This window comes from Gavia stellata, chromosome 3 (assembly GCF_030936135.1).
Source record: "Gavia stellata isolate bGavSte3 chromosome 3, bGavSte3.hap2, whole genome shotgun sequence".
Classification (NCBI taxonomy): Eukaryota; Metazoa; Chordata; class Aves; order Gaviiformes; family Gaviidae; genus Gavia; species Gavia stellata.
The window spans coordinates 99,105,199-99,126,471 of NC_082596.1; the positions used below are offsets into that span (position 1 = coordinate 99,105,199).

General features: G+C 43.2%; 1 protein-coding gene across 1 annotated transcript; it reads right to left on the minus strand.

Moving 5' to 3' along the window:
• Positions 1 to 8,811: 8,811 nt before the first annotated feature.
• On the minus strand, positions 8,812 to 21,023 carry SMIM13 (small integral membrane protein 13). The gene is made up of 2 exons (XM_059815284.1): positions 20,922 to 21,023; positions 8,812 to 12,442 (listed from the first exon to the last, which is right to left on the minus strand). The coding sequence occupies exons 1-2, from the start codon at positions 20,995 to 20,997 to the stop codon at positions 12,249 to 12,251; spliced, it is 270 nt and encodes an 89-aa protein (XP_059671267.1). The 5' UTR covers positions 20,998 to 21,023; the 3' UTR covers positions 8,812 to 12,248.
• Between the last annotated feature and the right edge of the window lie 250 nt (positions 21,024 to 21,273).

The following is a 21,273-nucleotide window of genomic DNA, read 5'->3' on the forward strand; positions in this document are numbered from 1 at the left end:
TGAAGGATGGTAGGAGCAGCCCACCCAAAAGCCTTTTATCTCAGGAGGTGATTTGAGCTGGAAACAGGTACCTGTAATTAACTTGCATTCCAGAAGGGGAGAAGTTAACTTATTTGGCTTTTCTTCATGCCGCATTTCAAAGAGAAATTAATTTTTGATAAATGAGAGTGAGCACGTGCATTCTGCAGTGCTTGACCTGCAGTTATTTTCAGGCCTCGCTGCTCAAGACACAGCTTTCAGTTGTCCACTCGCAGATTTACTTAAGGAATGAGCACAGCCCCGCTGGCAACCTCTATCCCTGCCATAGGAATTGCTGTGATGACCAAAAGGATGTTCCTAGAGCATGGCTGCGCTGCACAGGACCCCTCATTCACCTGTGTACGCACACAGAAGTAGGTGGATGTGGGATCCACCGTATCTATCCCGCAGCAGGTGGAGCTGCTGCCTCTGCACACTGAGAAGTTAAAGTGGAAATCCACATGTCCCATAGACACCGACAGCATACAGAACCTCCAGCTCCATCCAAGAAGATACACAGAGATACACAAATGAGAAAGCCTTTTTCTTGCTCCGTCCTTTCTCCTCTGTGGGGATGGTGATGCTCAGAAGTGCCCCAGTTTGGATTAGCCCATCTCTGCTCCCAGTGTGAGACACCCTGGATGCAATTCATCTCGCCTACCTGAAGACATTTGCATGTGGGTCCCCCTTAAACTGAATAGAGAGAAATAGGCTCAGTAAAGACCAAGCCATGTGATTAAATCTACTTTAGGATGAGATAAACCCTCCCCAAGCTCCAATGATTAGGTCTCCTTATGTCTTTAAGGGCAACTAAGACAAGTAGCTGCAAATGACCACAATCACGGGCTCCAAAACTTTGAGCATGATGAATCCTACCCACAGACCCTCCATCTGCCTCCTGAAACCCGGTGCAGCTGCATACACGGTTCACGTCACAAACTGAACACTAAAACACCTTAGAAACTTGTGGATCCCTCCTGGCCCATCAAGCCCAACGCTGGTATCCGTACCATCAAAGCGTCGGTCCCGAGGGTTCAGCAAGTCAGAGCAGACCTGGAGCCTGAGCCTGCAAACGTCGCAACCCACATCCGAGCTGAATCCCTCCGGTCCTGCCACCTCCCCCTGTATTCAGGCAGCCTCCAGGCTTTGGGATCAGACCTGACCCTGAAGTCCCATCGACAAAAACGTGCTCTGTGCTAGATAGGGGAAAAGCCGGACACGCAGGTAGCTCACGCCTCTGTGCCTCCACTCTCCCAGCAGTTTTCTTGCCAGCTCTGGGCTCGTAGCGGCACAGAGTCCGGGTAGTTACGGAGCGCTTGCTTAGGAGCTCCCAGCCTACAGGCACTCCTCCGCTACTTTGCTTTCTCTCATACGGGGGGGCAGAGAAACACAGGGGACCGGACAGGAAAATCAGGCAGATGTTCATAGGGTCACAGAGACGGTTGTTTAGGTGATGTTCAGCTCCCCTTCAATAAGCAATCCTGCATACATCCCTGCTTTGCTGGAAAAGCGTAATGCACAGGTTTGGACATGCATTTCCAGGGAGAGCGTGTGCCAGATGTGGAGCTAAGTAGCTGTACATCTGGAGCGGATGTCCTTTGGCACAGGAAGGGCGGAATCGCCAAGGAAGGCTAAAGGAGCTTCATGCGATTGAACAGCATTTAATTTTGAAGTGTGGGTTTCAAAATGATTTTCTGACAAAGCGAGTTTACTTTCTTTTACTAGTTAGAAACATTTTGTGAAAGGCCTTTTTCATTTACTCCGTCTGCTTCTCCCCTACCAGTACACACGCTTTGTCCCATTTTTGTCTGTTTTTTTTCCCCTCATATGTGGACAAGGATGACACAACTGCAAACAACATGTGCCTTACACAGTAAGTACATATATCCAGCTGAATGAGTTTTCACTTCTACAGCGTTTGCACATTTTTGGTTTTCTCTTCACAGTATTTAGGAACAAACTCTCAGAGACCTTGATCTCAATGCTTTATCTATGACACAAGCAAAGCCTTGTATCAGCAAGGAGCTGCCTGTGCAATGAACCGCAGGGGCAGCTGGCAGCACAGGAATAAACAGCCGGGTCTTTGGGCACTGTGCTCCTCGGCAGTTAACCAGACAGAGAAGCGTCAAGATACTCACAAAGTGCTCCTGCACCACAAACCAACGATACTACTATTGGAGGACACAAAAGGAGGAGGCCAGCGCGGGGTACCAGACCAGCACCATGCAACCCAGACTCCTGCAGCTGACTAGTTTTCCAGCAGATGAATCCGCCTCAGGCTGTGCTACCACAGGGGGAAATCCCACGATTCACATGTTTCATATGGAGCCGTTCCATCTCATCAGCTACATACCAGAGGGTCTCTGCTACAGGTAACTTCCTCTGGCCAGAGTCCCATAATACAGCAGTAGCACAGGAGCCTGTGGCATCTCTTCCACAGCAAACCACAATCTTTGGAGCAACCCATCCAACCCACTTTACAAGGAATAACTTCAGCAGAAAATGCCAACCTGTGTTTCCAGGCAAGGCAACAGAGAATAAAAGCTCTGTATCCTGTGAACACTGCTGAGTTTCCCATCTTTTACAAAAACAATCAAGGAGAAAAAGCAAAATAACACTGTTTGGTACCTGAATGCATCCATGGCTTCCCAGCAGGAAACTGCATGACAGGTACCCAGGAGAGCACACCCGCAGGCTCCCCTCTCCCAGCCGAACAACATGGCTTTTCCACAGACGTGAAGGCACAAGCCTTATGTACAGAAAAGCCACAGCTGTGGCCCCATCACCAGCTGAGATACATCTATTTTTAAAGCTCATTCCACGCACACAGCAGCGAGCCCTCCAGGCCTGATTTGTCTCTAGCCCTTGCACTTTAGGTAGAGGATCCCAATTAATAAAAAACGTTTCCTAAACCTTACCTTTTGCACGAGTATGAACACGAATTAGCTTTTCACAGCTTTCTTACGCAGGTGAAAACAACGACACGGAGGGTGGGACAGTCTCACGCCTGCTGACTGCAGCACAAAGCCCAAAAGCAGAGCCCAGCTCTGATCTCCGCTGGCCCCGCTCAGTGTGCAGAGCACCCCGGCTGCGGGCAGGAAAGGCTGTGATCTCGTCCCATGTGCTTCACTGAATGTCGGTCCCTTGCTGGTCATTCATAGCAGTAAACATGACAGCTATTTGTAAAATGAAGGGTTTTTTTTTTTTCCATTCTGGACTTTGGAGATTTTTTTATTTGGGGGGATGTGTGTGTGCAATATGCCATCGGTTTTGTTCTCCAAGCATCCCTAGCTATCAGCCTGCCAATGATTTAGAAGGTAAGAAATGCACTGTTGGATCAGGCCACGGTGCTCATAGCCCCATATTCTGTTTCTAACAGGGGCAGATGGGTATGTTCAGGCTAAACTCACAAACCTGAATCTCCCTAGTGCTCGCAATCATTGGACCAGGGATGTTAGGAAATACATCCCTGTCTCATTATCCTATGAACTCGGGATTTGCCCATGGAAGTCCCCATTAGCCTGTATCTGCAGGTTCACGAACAGGACCCTGGGGCAGCAGGTTGCAGGCTCTCATTGCCTACTGCACGAAGTGCATTCACTTATCTCCATCTGGGACATATCAAGAAACCTGTTGCTGCAGCTACCACTGAAGTACTTGGCTTTCCTAGAAAAAACACTGCTCCTGTCACATGCCTGCACCTTGAAAGAGTGTCCTCAATCTGTGTGTCCTCTTCCCAGAGCAGGAGGTACACACCGAACCCCGCCAGCGCCACACTCCCCTCCTCTCAGCACACTTTCTTTCCCTAGGACAGGCTCAGCCCACTCTCTCTCATAATTACTTTTGAAGCATCCTCCAGTCGTGGTTAAAGTGCTGATGACAAGCACATCTCACCTAAGGTAAAGTGAGAGGAAGGGTATTGGAGAGGGGAGAAAAACCGGTGTGATTGTTGTATTCCCTGATGTGATGGATGGATCCTGGCTAGTCAACCTCGCGGTGGCATCTGGACAAGAAAAAAACAGAAGCCCTGCCTGGTTTAGGACTTAACACACATGCTGGAGGCTAGCTTCAGCCCTTCCTCTTGCTGGCTGTAGGGCTGAGGCTTCATTCTCCTGCCCAAGCCCTCGCAGGGCAGGCAGGCAGCCACAGCTGCAGTGGTCCAGCGCATGGGCAAGCGAGTCCTTTCCAGCGGTGGTCCCATGCCCCCCGCAGCACTCCTGGAGCTGCCTGCCACCAGGCAGAGCTGCAGTGTAAGAGCCAGTGTCAGCCCCAGCCCTGCCAGGGGATTACAGACAGCCCACTTTATAATCCTAACATGTTTACTCTCAGTTTTGAGTGCTAGGGGTCATTAACACAAGAGCAGGAGCCCTCCAGACCCAAACAGCAGACGAAGGACTCTTCAGGCACACAGATGGGATAAGCCTTGTTCTCCTGGCAAACCACATGGACTGAAAAAAAGAATTAAAATTAAAAAAAAAAAAAGGCCAGCAGCTCTCTAAGTGTATGTTAGATCTGCTAATGGGGACTCGCTGGTACTCCTAGGTAAAAAATGAGGGTCTCAGTAAAGGGAAAACAGGTTTCTCCAAAGCCTTGTGCAAGAAAGCACTCCCTCCTTCTCCCTTAGCCTGAATACAGAGATTCATCAGCAGGATAACTCAACAAGGCTCCAACTGTATCTCTATCTCATTGCTTTTCTCAAGGATTTCTGTCTTTACTGCAAAGAAAATGTGACACAGGCTCTCTGTCCCCAAGTCTAATATTAATCTTAGATTAGTAACATTATATTTTTAGTATTAATATTACACTACTATTGGTCTAATATTAATATTGGACTTGGGGAGAAGATTTTAAAGTGAGCTGATCATGAGCCTTTGTTTTACCTGCTTGATAACCAGCCTGACTCAGACCAGCTCTGGTGGGGCTGGCATTTCACCTCACATCTCTGCAGCGAAACCATGAAGAAGGTGCGGACGCGCAGTTGTGAATTGGTTTGTAAGAGATCTGGATGGCAGGCAGCTTGCCCTTGCGATTAGACTGGGGAAAAAAAAAACCCCACAAACCCAGCTCGCTTCTTGAAGCTGCTGTTTACAACATTGCAGTATGTTTGTAACCCTGAGACATGAAGAAATGCTGCTGTGGTGTGTTTTGGTTTTTTGGGTTTTTTCTTAAACACGGCGAGAGGTAAGAAAAGCAGATCCCTCTCGGCATTTCTGAGACCTCCCTTCTTGGGGTAGATAACTTTTGAGGTCACTTTCCTTTACAAAGCAAAATCCAGTGTTCCTCCTGTGCCGCAGAGCAACGCGCAAGCCCCCCCAGACACGGGATTCCACGTGTCCCACAGCTTTTTTGGTGTGAAGCATACAGCCAAACAAGAAGCAGGCTCAGCCCCTGCAAGGAGCTGCCCTTGTACTTCCCAACCATGCTAAACCCCAAGAGAATTACCAAAAGCAGCGACAGCAAACAGCAAAGGTGCTCAACAGCGTTGGCCTCAACGGATGCTCAACGTTTCTCCTGTGAGGTGGACCTCTACCCACAAAGCTTGAAGGTCCATGCCATCTAGTGGTGAAAAGCCAAGCCCAGTGCTCTCTTTCTTCCCATCTTGGATACTAAAATCCTCCGGGGTTTCAGACTAGAGCTGCACTGCAAACAATTCACCTGTTTAAGCAGCCAGTCCAGGGATTAGCGCTTTCCTCTATCCATGCTGTTACTCCAGGATTCAGGAGAAATGTGAGGACATCCTGGAAATCAGAAAAGCAAAATCAAGTCTGCCCTCAGTATCCAAATCCTTTGGAAACTGTAAAAATTAAGGCTGCAATAAGCATCATTCGGTAAGACTTAAACCTTGCAATTGTTAAACAAACCTCGTGATTTTGGAAATTATAGAGGCTAACATGGAAGGTCAGTAGAAGACCTGCAAATCAGAGCCACAGAGTGAAATTCCCAGCTCCCTGCATTCTGCCTTGGTGTGCCCCCTCCGGTCTGGAGGAAGGGTGAGCATTTTCCCACATGGAAGTACCCATGCCAGTTGTTTGCAAACGTGCCCCCACCCCACTGGCACCAGAAGTCAATCAGACCAGGTCTGTTCCTGGAGAGACAAAGGTCCAGTTGTGCCAGGATCAGAAGTCGCAGCAGATGCAGGGCCGTCCAGCCACAAAACCAAGGAGGCTTTGGGGGGGGTTATCATCGTTAGAGAGTGCAACCGATGCTGCACACCCAAGCTCAGCTGTCCCACAACCGCTCAGATGCCCAGGCAGCATCTCCTGTTTCTTCTACAACATCCTCAATGCAGGGTCTTACAGGACTTGAGGGTAAAAGCTCTTTACATTCTTAAAAGCTGAAAGCACTCGCTTTGGAAACAACTAGCGCATAAGAGACGTATTGCAACACGTTCTGCTATGGCAAAGGTGTTGCCTGACATTTTTAAACACAGAAAAGGCAAACAGCTGATCAGCCGGCATTGAAGGGATGACGAGACACAGGAACTGTAATAACTCAAAATAAGCAAGAAGTTCTCATAAAGACAGAAGGCTCCTGATTAGGTCCTTAAATAAGAAGGAGCAGGGCACTGCGCTAGGAAGCTCAAGACTGACTGAAATCAAAATTGAGTGGTAATGTACCTGCAGTGGTTTAATCTAGCACACAGAAGCAGCGAAACTTGCTTCAAGCGAGAGCTAGCGTTATTTGTGAACAAGCGCATTTGCTGATAAAAGGCTTTCAACTCCCCACACGAGATGTTCCAACGCTCTAGCAGAAAGGAGAGGAAATTGATACGACATACAGCAAACTATCCTCTGCTGCAGCGGTTCTGAGGAGGACACAGGGTATGCGTATCTTCTCGTTTGGGAACTCTGCAGTCATCTGCATAGAAGGCTGGAAGTTTTGGTGGGGCGGAAGTCAGCTGTGTGAGTTGTACAGCATGCACAGAATGAGGCGCGAGGAATTCACAAATTGGTACATCTCAGGCCACAGCTTCCTGATGCAGGATGCACATCTTCTCACCCTTCTGAGTTCAGTACACCGCCAGCACTCAGGCTGCGTCCCTGTGGCAGTACACACGAAGCATGCTAGGAGAGGGAGGTACACCACAAACAGTACGTGTGCAACACTTCCATGACCCCAAAGCGAGCACGTTATGGCCCCATCCCATCCTCCCCTAGCTATTAGGGTCCCTTTGCTACTGAAGATAAAGGAACGTTTGTATTATACATTTCCTGTTGCGGAAGGTGAAAAGCCCTGTGAACAGAAATGCAGGAAAATAAAGTCCAAGATGTATTTCATCTCAGTGTCCCCATTTGTAAAAAAAACCAGGATGTTAGTCTTGGTTTGAGTTCTACTGATGAAAGAGGTCTCCTGCCTTTAAGAGACTTCTCCCCCAGATTTCCACTGTGGTACGTCCTCCAAAGGTGACTACACCCCAAGAACTCTCAGCTATTAGCACTGGTCAGTTCTGCTCTTTGCTCCATGATGCTGCTCTGTCCACCCATGGGTGCATCTCGCCCTTCCCTTTGCCTGAAGCCGAGTCCAACATTAACTATGTGTTGACACAAGCCCTAGACCAGATGCAAACCCTGCTCACAGGCAGTCTACAAAGCAGTGTGAAAATGCCTCCATTCTATCCAGCTTTCAGAGATAACATTTTATTGATTACTAACGCCCACAGGGATAACAGATGCTCAAAACACAAGAGCCTCTGATGTGCATGAAGACTACAGCTAATACACACATCTTAAACATTTAATATAAACCCCAGCATATTCACACTGCCAACTTCCAGTCTAATCCCATGTAAAAAAATCCTCATGTCAATATGGTGAGACACCGCTTCCGTTTTAGAAAGATTGCGTATTTTCATTGTGTCTAGGATCAAGGCCACAGGAGAACCCCAGGGACAGCACACAAGTGCCCGTGGGGAAGGAGAACTATCACTCAGAACAGCCTGTGGTGGAACTGCTTGTACAGCAGAGTTATGCACCTTTCTTCATTCCACTGGAACAGACCATGAAGCATTTCCTTGGGATCAGTACCAAAGCAGAAGAGCAAGCGTATGTTCTACAAGCATCTGACACCAGTAGGTAGCACATCACCCATCACTCTCACTTACATTAATTAACCCCCCAAACAGCCCCCCCCCACATACAACTCCAACTTTTTGAAGTCAAAAGACTCAAGTGCTCAAGTTGCACAATGCCATGGCATTTCACTGTACTCCATTAGTAGCCCATCTTTACATGTGAGAAGAGTAGGAAAATAGCAAAACCGTTCATTCTCTCTAATATTAAAGAGATTTTTTTCAAAATTTCTTTTAATCTCATTTTTCAATAAAAGAACCCAGGATTCAGTTTAGGCATTTTACTTAACAGAAGGAATCAGGGATGAAGCACGTTTTTATTTCCTTCTCCTGTACATCTTCATTTCCAAACTAGAACAACTTTGTACTTTACCAACATACTTACTTTTAGACAAACTATGAAGTCTACAACCAATCTTCCAAGCATAAAGAACAAAGGAGGGAGGAGGTGGTTTGATTTTTGGGTGTTTGTTTTGGGGTTTTTTAACTTGCTAAAATGAAATGACAGCTTTCAAGGATAAGGCAGAAAACCCACCTTTAATAAACTACTGCTCTACAAGATATACACTAACCTGTTCTGTAAGATTAAGTCATCTGCCAGTATTATGCCAGCTAGAGTGTAACTTTTGACAAGTCTTTTGTAGTGTTGCACACTCAAACAAGAAATCTTCTTCTACAGGCAATATCCCATTCAAAAAAAGCCAGAAAACCACTCGGGTCAAATATTCATATCAAGTCTGGTTACTTTATTTTTCATCTGTGCAGTCAGTTAAAATAACAGTTAATGATGAAAACGGACAACCACAGAAGCTTTAGGTACAGTATTGTAACACTGAAGAAGCAAATGACCATGTTGAACACATTCTTTATGCTGATCATTTCCAAACAAAACAGAAGTACATACACAGGTCTAGTTCAGTGTAAAACCTGGTATTAAGCAGCAAGTTGCTCACAAATTGCAGCACAGTATATGGCATTTACTGCAAATAGCTACAGCAGCAGTGCTTAGTGGGTGAACTGCATAGAATTAGCCTCATGGGCAAACATTGAATCACCACGATAATAACCTTAGTGGCTCCCTAACAGGTCTGAATTAAGTTCAGCACAAACAAAATTGTTAACAATCCTTGAATTTTAGCAATAGCTTTTGTATTTTTTTTCCACCGGTCTACACTGTGTTTCTTCCAGCCTTCATTGCAGTAACTGTTTTCAATTAACTGTCACATACAACACAGGTAATTACTGCTTATTCAAAGTTACACAGCCCCTGCAACAAAGGTGATATGACTATATTTAAAGTAAGAACCCAAAATACATTCAAGAGAATGGCTGCAACAATAAGGCAATAAACAGTTTTAAAAATAGATCCTACTAAACAAAATGAGACCAACTGTGTAACCTGTTGCCTTCATAAGGTTTCAGACTTGAATGGGTCAATTCAAAGTCAAGTGCTTATCCACCAGTAACATTTCAGAAGTACATTGGTAAAAAAAATTCAGAGACATGAGTATATTGGACTGCCAGCAATCACAACCCAGGTCTTATCACAAGTACGCTTTCACACACACAGCTTCGATTTTACAGGTTTGCATGAAGCACCCTGTACAAAGATTTTACTACTGACTCCTTCAGGAAACATTATGCATTAACAGAAGACACCAGCATTACAAAATTCTTCCAAACCACATAATATAAACCTTTGGCCTGCTACTAATAAGATCATTAAAGCTATGCACTAGGCAGACAGCATTATTGGCAGCTATGTCACAGCAACATCAAAAAATAGCATCAGCTGTTTAAAAAAAAAAGACACTGAAAATAACTTTGGGGAGTGAAATGTACATCTACATACAGCAAGGAAGGGAAGAGAAATTGTTTGGCAGATGAGCTACCCAGAGGTTCCACAGCCATCTTATTGCGTATTTGATCAGTATCGCCATTCAAACCCACATGTATTTTTTCCTTCATTAATTTGCTCCAGAGTCTTGATTCCTGTACCTTTAGAGCCACCCTGACTAGCTATGTATATTGCTGTACTTCACATTTCTTCACAGCTACTAGAAGCAGAGATCGAGTTAACTGTTACTTATCTCAGCCAGGGATACTACAAGCGCATCAGCCTTTTGCCATCTTCTGTGCACTAAAGTCTAGGTAAAAGTGAAGTGCAGTGGAGTGTCAATATCCTACATCAGTACAAAAAAAATATTTGTAAGCCTATATTAGCAAAGCTCAAGACAAAGATGCTAAAGATATTTCTTAAGAAAAATGTACCAGTACTTGGTAAGCACTGCTAAACTGAAAGCCTCATCATGTGAAAAGACATACAGACAAGAATGTTGTGACATTAAGTTGTGCAAGGCAAACAACTGAAAGCAACAGGGAATAGAATCTGATTGCTTTTGCTCGGTTTGAGTAAATGGGAATTTTACTAATTAAAAAAAAACCATCAGGCATTCCCTTGCCAGCAGACAAGCTAGAGGAAGGAGACTATCAATATTTCTACATGTGTTTAAAGGATATGTGCATAGCACTGCCTAATCATGCTTGAAAATGTAACCCTGTAATACAAAGCATGCTTATACATACATGCTGGTAAACAGAACAAAGAATTTTAGACTCTAAAGGAAGGTGAGGGCTGATCTTATATATTTTAATACTGAAACATCCAAATAATTTTATGAAGTGAATGCCCTCATTAGCTTTTGAACAGTATTCACAGATGACAAATTAAAACAAAGGCACTAAAAGAGTGCTCTTTTCCCAGATGTAGGCCTGCTTGATGAAAAAGCTAAATGTTGCTGCTTTTAGCCATATAATTGAACGAAGCTACAAGTTTGGAAGGCATAAGTTTAAACTTCTTAACAACTGAAAGTAAAAGACCAATTTTGTAGTCCTGTTTAACAGTTTTTATACAGGGAACAGTGATCCAAATGCCACCACATATCCAAGCTTTGAGAGAAAACTGAAGCTGCTCTTGACAAGACCTGTTGGTAGTTCTCTCATACACACATCAGAGGTGGTACACGCATGTTCCTCCTCTTTCCAAAGATCTCATGCATCAGTCTTCAAAGTTGCTAGATAAACAGAAGTGGAGCTCTTCATTCTGAAGTGCAATGTCAAAATAGCTGTATAACTCATTCTCAAAAAAACAGAAGCAACTGCTTATTACCAGTAAAAATTAGTAAGTCCTCCACCAAACATGAGGTACCAAATTCATTTCTATAACACTATCAAAGTGTTACAGTGATGTCTACCAAATTGGTCAGAATGCCTTAACTGGTTCCAGGAAAGAAGTTATGTCAGGTACCATATACCTGACGTAAAGGGGTACAAAGTGAACTAGAGAAGTGCTTAGTATCCAAAACCCAAGGATGACACTTCAGAATACTAAACATTGAGTACATAACCTAGGCACCTTCCCCTCTCCAACACAAGTTGGACTTAAGAGTAAAAGGTTCAGGAGAAACATACAGAAACCTAGCAGGACTGTTTAACCTGTAACCCTTTTACATCAAAACCAAGAAAACAGGTCTTACCACCCGATTCTTTTTTTTTTAAAGGAGATAATAAAAACCTCCAAATCATATGCATCTAATACCGGTTTTTCATATTTCATTTATACTTTCTACATATAAGAGCATCACTAAAATCTCACTTTAGAATACTTTCTAAAGCAGGATATTCTTTCAACCGTTTTTCAAGTTCACATGCATTCTCAAGGTTGAAGAAAAAATATATATTCATATATAGCTAAGGAAATAAAACTCAATTTCACTATATGTAGTTACAGTGCTGTAAAGAAAAAATAATTTAGAAACCATTTCAAGTCTGAAATGTTTACTAGTTCAGACTAATACAAAGGCTAAGCCTATGGTCCAGGACCTGTTTTTAATCTGTGTGCAGAGATAGGAGCTACAGCAGGTCAGCATTTTTCTGAGGGAGATTTCTCTCCACCCCTCCTTTCTTCCAGTATTCTATGACTTGCTGCTGAAGCCCTCCCTGAACCTCTACCAAAGTAGTATACATTGGTAGTTCAGAAATAAAGGTCCACAGGTATTAATATTACCTCTTAAGTCAGTTTTTCAGTAAGATCAAACCACTGAACAACACAGTGCAGAGGTGCTTAACCATTTATAGTTAGTCAGAAGTTCAACGAAGTACTTTAAGTTGTGTCTTCTGTAGGTGCCCTTCGCTGTCGAGCAGATTTCTGTCTACCTCTCTGAGGTGACGGTGGAGTCTCCTGTTCAGCTTCAGTCTCTGAAGGCTCGTTGTCTCCCTGTTGGGACCCCGTATCACCTATCAATTCTCTCAGGAATTTGAATTTAGACAAAAACAATTGCCAGACCACATACCAGCCTGCAGGAAAAAGAAAAAAGGTACTGCTTAGTGACTTCATACAAATTGATAGTCAGCTGTCAGGCAAAGTATACCAGAAAAGTGAGAAAACACTTGATCATCTCCCATCCTCTAAAGGCCAACTCTCAACCCCAACACCCCTTTGCAATGCACCCACTCCTTTCTACAGTCCTATAAATACGTATTTGGCTTGATAAAGTTTGTCCTCATCCGAAAGCAAACATTTAAGCTCCATGCAAGGACCTACACATTCCAAACTGTACTGCCAGGTAGTACAGTACAGCAGGGAGGTGATCACCATTGCACAGATAAGGGTCTTAACCGTCAGGAGAAAAAGAATTTCTGCGGCTATACCTAAAACAAGGAATCAGGATTCATTACATAGGCACTGTAAAAAGGTAGCACTAGGGTTTCTACCCTTGCTCAGCAAACACATCATTCTGAAAATTACATTTTAAAAGCTGTATTACATAATCTGTATTAAGCACACTTCTGAAGATCTTGAAATTAATACCATGTTTTATGATGAATCCTATTCTGAAATGCACAGCTTCCTTATTATGTTCACTGACAGACCACATCCCCCAAACGCAAGGTGTTCCATCACCATGCCCAAATCCCATTAAAGTAAAATTAACATTCTCTGCTAAATTTGCAATCTGTTCCACTGGTAAAATGCTCCGGGTCCCAAAACTATGCAAGAGTTGAGATGGTCACATTTCTAGAATATCTCTTGAAAAATATTTAAGATCCAGCTCCTCAAGTGTTTCTGTAACAGGTAGCCAAGGAACTTAAAAAAGCAGACAAATGTATCTAAATCTAACCCAGAATCTTCCCTTTAAAAGGTCTCCCTTATCTAAGCATTTAGGTCAAGAGAACCTGGAGTTTCACCCAGCTGAGAGCTAGTGATATCCCCTTCCCTCTAGCTAAGCAGTCAAGTTTCATCATCCATAAAATAGGAAAGTAACTTGTCTGTGAAATACACAGTTAAGCAGCATAAAATTTAAAGAGCTATTTGAAAACATATGCTATATAAACATCATTTGCAACACCAGAAACCATCTGTCTTGCATAGAGCTATAAATTAATACTCCCATTCTCTGCTCAGAAGGTCTCGCTAGCTATTCAAGCCTACACCGCTGACCTAAGCAAATATTAAGAGCCCTACTTTACAGAGCTAGGGAAACCCATCCTCTCAATTACACATCTGTCTACAGAAACAGACAGATTCTCAGTGTGGACAACAGGGGTATATTAGGGACAGTGAAGAAACACTAACAAGTGGCACTCATGTAACCACAGCACCACTATTATTCTTCCTCTTCTGTAATCAGTATGCCAATACGAGCAGGCCATTGCTTAGGATGAAACAAGATCCCACTCTTCCCCTCCCTCCTGGAATACTTTTCACATCCTGCAAGCTTTTAATTTCCATAACTTCTCTCCTGCTGAGGAGAGTTGGAGGAAAGCTTTTATATGACAACCTTTTATGATCTAAATTAATTCCTAAAGCCTACACCAAGTATTTCCTTTTTCCATTATACCTAAACCTTTAAATGACTTGTGATTAAATTGAACCTGATGTTCCACAAATGCCTTAAATCCCCCTGTACCTAGAAAAAACCTTTTGGTTTTTGGCATCTTTTTTCCCTTCAGATGTAGACATAAAAATCAAAGTAGCAACTCTTTGAAAGTGGTTTCCATTGAGGAATGCTTCAATACTTTGTGCATTCTGAAGACCATAAATCACTCCATTCTTCTCATGGGTCTAATCATCATTAAAAGCAATCAAATTTCCAAAAGCCATGCTCATATCTAGTCCACATGGGAAAAAAATGCATAAAATATTCCAAGTGAATATAGGAAACTCGCAAGAAAGTGAGACCCAAGCAAAATATTACAAGCCATTTAAAAATGTCTTCAACTCCCCAATTTGCTGACAGAGCCAAAATTTGGGACACTAAACTTAGAAGTGCATGAAAAGCATGGTACATTCTACTAAATCCACTTAAGTATATGGGGGAGGGGGGGGAGAACTCTCAGCCTAAATTGTTTGGTTGTGTTTTTGTTTGTTTAAAATCCTATCTTACCTAAAACACCTGCAAAGTGAATTCCTGTGAAACAGACCCATTACTGGGTGGGTGGACAGGGGAAAGCCAAAAGTATTCAGTGCCTTCCCAAAGAAGTTACAGCACTTTACAGAAGCATGACTTGAATATATTTGGTATAAATAAATACCCCATTAAGGAGGTACTTCAACTTGGGCTAGATAAAGCATGCTTCCTGCAAGGCCGCTTAACACACAGAATTACTATTTGGGGGGCAGCGGGAAGGAAGAAATACTATTCACAGTTCACTCTCAGACACTCTTAAGAAAAGCAGCATTAATTTTTTTTCCATGTTTGGTTTGAGTTAGAGCACAATGGTCTGAGTATCCAAAGTACTGAATGCCATAAACAGACTTCAGAGCTCTCTAGCTCAAGACGACAAACAAGACAGTGTAAATAGTCAGCCAACAAGACTGGTTATAGTTGACAAACAACCAGACCAATGGTAATAGACAGGTGAAAAGAACCACAATGCAGTGCATTGAAAAGAAAATTACCACAGGCTTAGCCAGTGATTATTGTGGGAGGGTAACCAGGCTTGGCAACTGGAGTTTCAAAACCTGACAAGATCTCCCAGTCTGTACCAGAGACATTTAGGTATAAAGGTAATCAAAGTAGAAAGGTTTCTTTCATTCACTTGCTCTAGTTACAGTGCCAACTTGGATGGAAAGTTAAAAAAAAAAATCCTCAAAACAAACACACTTGTCTGAATCAAGTTAAGATTGCCTCTTCAGCTGAGACTCCCTGTCGTCTCATTGTTACTAAACACTTAAATAAGAACTTCCTTGGAAATAACCAGACTACTAAAGAACAAGTTATTCTGGGTAAGAGAAACTCTCTCCATCAACAATATCAACTAAATACACCACTAAACAAAACCACACACACAAAGTCTGGAGGCAGATTCACAGTACTGAGTTACTTAAGAATCAGAAGACAATGCATTTTCGTATTAACTTCTCAGCCTCTTAAGAACATTGCAAAATGGTAAACACCCAACATCATGACATACTGAAGAAGTGTAAGTGACATAATAGTGTATTTTTTAAAAGAAAATAACTGTAAACTGATTTAAAATACACAAAAATGGAAAATGGGCATTTCCCTGCATTCTTGTCTTTCTGCAGCTCAGTTCAAGCTTTGCAGCTCTTTTGCTGTAGAGCTCTTCCTGGACAGGTACCTGACACCACTAGTTTGCATCTCAAATGCTTCCACTTTGTTCAGGTAAGCTGCTCTCCAAAGAGGTCCTACTGGTTTAACTTCACCACACACAAAATATTTGATTTGAATCAGTCTTCCCGTGCTTGCTTTATTTTCTTTAGCCATTTTCCAATCATCCTTAGCTTGATTGAACCTGTGGGAGTCAAACAGCGTACCCACAATACATCCTTCAGCAAACAAGCAGTGATGACATGCAGACTGTAACATACAATATTTCTACATTAACTGGTGAAAGAAGTTGCCTCTCAAAGTAAGCCAGATCCCACAGTACATCATTGCAACACAAAGCGGGGGCTCCAGCTCTTGGCATAGCAAATACCTGAATCCAGAGGGAGTCAGGAAATCCTGTCTACCACAGACAGGCAGTATATTTTGCATTTAGGCAGAAGAACAGCTTCCAGCCTTGCAGAGTTTAGTACTCACTAAAAGCTGGGAGCCACCGTCTCACTTAAAATGCCACAGCCAGCTGCCATCCAAAGACATTTAAGCCACATTTGGCATTGTGCCATCATATGTCAACACCTCTTATAAATCATGATGGAAGTGTTTGTGAAGATGGGACCATGAGTAAAAGCCTCTTTCTCTGACTCATACATAGACATATGTAACATCTATGCAATATCAGGATGTTAAACAGATATTATGATTTGACTATGCTTCATTAAAGCTACCTTTTCTGTTACTTCCACACCATCTCTTAGTTCTGTGTAAAGAGGAAAGAAACAAAGTGATATGACTACAACATTACTCCCCCTCAAAAGGTGAGGGGTACAAGTCTCAGGTCTGTGTATTTCATTCACCTTATACTGGCTTGTACGCAAAAGCTAACGGAGGGTTTTCTTTACTGGAACACGTTTTCCTCTTCCATTTGAATCTGGAGGAGCAAGTAAAACAAAAAGCCCAGGGCTAATATGGAATGCTGGGGTAAAGCAACCTGATTTTTCTTATGTGAAGAACAAATGAAACCAAGAAAGGAAGGAAGGTGATGCGGTAACGGCGCAAGACAGAGTCTGAAGATCTGGCTTCTATTTCTGACCCTACTATGGACTTTCTGTGCAGTCTTGCAACACTATTTTTGTTGGTTTTTTTTTTACCACTGTGTCCCTAGTGATTTGAAAATAGGATGCTACTATTCCTGCACACAAAGACTAATTTATAGAACTGGGGTATCACCATGGTGAATGTTGCCTGTATTCAAATGCTGAAGTGTCCATCACAGAAAATCTTAAGCAGCTATAACTGAAAAAAGGAGCACGCAGCTCTACATGCTAACCTGAGATTTGGCAGAACAGGGTTCTACTCTGAGCTCTGCATCAGATTTCTTCTGTGACCACGGACAAGTCACTTCAATGCTGTGCCATTTTTAAGATGTAGATAGCAAAGCTATCCACTAGGGCGGTATGGTATGGAGAAGGTCAGACTGACGGAAGCATACACTACTCTGATATTGGAATAACAGAAGACATCAGGTGACACAGTGCTTGGTTCTGCACAGCTCCTTAAAACTGGTCCTGTTTAATGCAATGCTCTACAACATGCTGCTTGCTGTTTGATCGCAAGGAAACCCGCTCTCTTCCGATCTCCTATTTATAACAGTTTCAAAACTCAACTTCAAATTAAAGAGTCTTTTCTCTTTATTGCTGGTCTAACCAAGCATGGCTTTCCTCATCTTTTAAAGTATTTTACAAGAGTCACTCATTTAAGATAGTTACAAAACTGTTTAAACAGAGCATTAAAGAAGAGTCATTCAGGCAGAATTTAGGGCTCAAATGTTTTCTCATCTGCAGCTGAATTCAGACTTGTGAAGAAAACCACACACTTGTTTCAGCATTTGAGTTAAATGACTTTTGGTTTAAGGTCATGTCTCTTAAACTACATCTCATTAGCCTCACTTGCCACTCTTGCCAAATGAGATGAACGCTTCCATCCGTTCCACTGAAGGCACTTCTGCAATTTCACATGGCTCCATGCATTACTACATTAGGAAAATAAAATAAATAAACAGAGGTAAGCAGTACAAGAGTTCACCTTGGCTGGTATTTTATCTTATCCTATATCCTTGACTATGCATGAATTCCTTCCATCTGCAGAGGAACATGGAATACACAAAAGCAGCAATGAGACTACCAGGCAGAAACCAGAGAAAGGAAATCAGAAAAGGTGGGAATAAAAAAGCGGACGCAAGTTACCTTAGCCCCACTTTTAAAACAGTAACTGAAAAATTGCTATGTTTACAGTCCCTCAATGGTTTCTGTGTCAGATGTGATCAGTTTACAAATAGAGATATTGCTAGCTGCAAGCCTTCCGTGCTTCCTAACAAATTCAGAATAACAATGGAAGTAGCAGTTGCAAGCATCCAGAAGTGTTTAAAAGAAAAAGAAATCAGGTCATTTATTCGAAGTACTTTTATAAACAAATTCAGGCATAAACATTTGCTTTTCACATGGCTGAAGAATGGGTCCAAATAACTTCTGATAGTTTGTGCTTTGAATTTCATCTTTTCACTTTAGAAAAATGCTAAAATGAATTTTTTTATATTTAATTTAGAAACCACTTAAAAATAAAGTAATTTATTAATTACTTTTGCTCTTTATAAGCACGAAAGCACTGGAGAGATGTTTTACTTAGCAGGCAAAATTAAACAGACCCTTAGAGTTTCACTTCCATTTGTCACACAGACAAAAGCAGAAGGGCCTGGAGAAAATGATCCTGGTTTCCGATTTTGAACAGCATGTTGCAAAACCAGAATTATCCTGCTGTCTTCAGTGTTGATGTGGCCTCACCTCGAGTACTGTGCGCAGTTCTGGGCCCCACCATTTAACAAGGAGGTGAAGGTCCTTGAATTCATCCAGAGGAGGGCAACAAAGCTGATGACAGGGCTGGAACGAATGTCCTCTAAGGAGCAGCTGAGGACACTGGGCTTCTTTAGCCTGGAGAGAAGGAGGCTGAGGGGCGACCTCACTGCTCTTTAGAGCTTCCTGAGGAGGGGAAGTGTGGAGGGAGGTGCTGGGCTCTTCTCCCTGGGATCCAGTGATAGAACGTGTGGGAACGGTTCAAAGCTGCACCAGGGGAGGTTTAGACTGGACATTAGGAAGCATTTCTTCACAGAGAGGGTGGTGAAACCCTGGAACAGGCTCCCTAGAGAGGCGGTCGATGCCCCAAGCCTGTCAGCGTTTAAAAGGCATTTGGACAACGCCCTTAACAATACGTTTTAACTTTTGGTCAGCCCTGAGCTAGTCAGGCAGTTGGACTAGATGATTGTTGCAGGTCCCTTCCAACTGAAATAGCCTATTCTGTTCTAAAATCATTTTAATCTTTCAGCAAAAGAGTAATTAAAGATCTCATATGCATGCTCTGAAAACAGCAAAACCCTAGTGAGTATCATGTTTCACTTTCTAAAACATGAAAAGCAGCCAGACAACACCTAATGAGCATATAAAGATTTGAATTAAAAAACCACTCAGAATAAACATCCACTTAAGTCACCATTTAGTCTGTAACAATGGACAGTACAGGATGCAGAGGAAAAGAACACAAGACCAGGGAAAGTAAACAAGGTGCACCCTCCTATACCCCTGCAGTCCCAGTTATCTGTATTTCAGACATTTCCTTACCTGAGTGTTAGTACTATGGCTTAAACATGTTCACTTTTCTTCCATGAACTTTAAATGATAAAAGTTTCAGCATCCAAAATATTCTTTGTTAATGAGCTTGCAATTTATTTCCCCACTGTGTAAAAGAAAACTTTTTGGTTTAAGCCTGTCGCTTTATCGTTTAACTTTGTGTACTCCAAATCCTCTGTTATGATGAAATTTCACAACCATTCCCAGTTCACCTTTTTCATTCTACTCAGTTTTATAACCATCACCCTTCCTCCAGTTATCTATTTTCCAGGCTAGACAGATCTAAACTATTTAGAATTTCTTCATGCAGAAATCATTACATAGCTCTCACCATCTTATCTTTTTAAAAATAAACTAGGATTTTTACTTTTTTTTTTAAAATAAGGTAATACACTTTAATAAGAAAATACACTGTTTGAGACACAGGCACATGGTAGATATCTGTAGCAACATAATGACATTTTCTATTTTGTTTTAAAAACTTCTAATGTTTGATTTGCCTACTTGCTTGCTACAAAGAATAAACAGACATTTTGAGAAATGCCTGCAATTACTTCAGCTAATCCTTTCTTTGGGAGACTAACAGCTCAGTCTGAAGCCAATATATTTCCCCACATAAATTATGCATGCATATATTTCACACTTGTTATGTGCATTACTCCATACATGTTAATACTGGATTTCACCTCCCATTTTACTATCCAGTCCCTTGATATTGCAAAATCTTTTCACAATGGTCTGCCGTTTTGACCACAATTAACAATTTTTTTAAGTATTAAATGTCAGCTGACTCTTCACTTTACTCCCTCGGTTTTCAAAAATCACTTCTAAATCCACCTGGCATTTGCTTTTTATCTCACAAGCCTTTCACCACAGGTTATGGCATAGTTTGAGTTTGGCGGTGGCATTTTTTGTTTGAATTCCAAGGTCACCATATCGATAACATCAGCCACATGCAATACGCTGCTGATTCCTTCCAGGAACTCCAACACACCTGCAAGTCGTGCCTCCCACCCTTCTCTTTGCATTTAAAAGAAATCCAAGTCTTGGATCCACATAAGAAAAAAACCCTCTTTCACAATCTATTCTAGCAAACAGATGTCAAAAGCTGAGGGGTACCAGTACGAATATGAGTGTAATATAAGAAATAACATTCTTCTGTTCACTGGCATTTCACAAACCCGTGTACAAGCTGCACAGAGTAACTGCTCAGTAGCCCGTTCATTGAAAAGGCTGTCAGCTTCAGATTAGTCACCGAATTAAACTCTGGAAGCATTTCAAGGCTCAAAATTATTTGGAAACAAAAGAGAAGGGGGCGCTGTGAAGCACACACGCTCCCCCACACCCCAGGGCGTCGTGCCCTTTCATTACCTTCAGTCAATCTGAGCAAAGAGGAACCACCAGAGATTGAGAAAGTGGGGGGGGTGGGGTGGCGAGGGTGGTGGACATGGGCACTGCACACCGAAGCCAGGCCAACCCTCCCGCACCTCCTTGTCCCCGCCACCGAGGGGAGCGGGCGGGACTCACCGCACAGCATGAAGAGCAGCACGCAGGCCAAGGTGGCCACGATCACCAGCAAGGTCAGACCGATGCTCTGCCACATGGCGCCGGCCGCCCCCCTCCCGCCGGCGGCAGCGGGGGCCCTTCCTCGAAGACGCCTCCCTGTCGCGGCAGCCGCTCGGCCGGGCTGGGCCGAGCCCCACCGGCGGCCGGCAGCGCCCGCTCAGCCCTGCGGGAAGGGCGCCAGGGGCGGTCGGGGCCCGGCCGCCCCTCGCCGGGTCACCCCGCAGCGGGCCCCCTCAGGCGCCGCAGGGCTGAAGTGAGGGCAAAGGCCCGCCGGCGGCTACGGGGAGGAGGCCGCGCCTCGCATCGCTGCCCG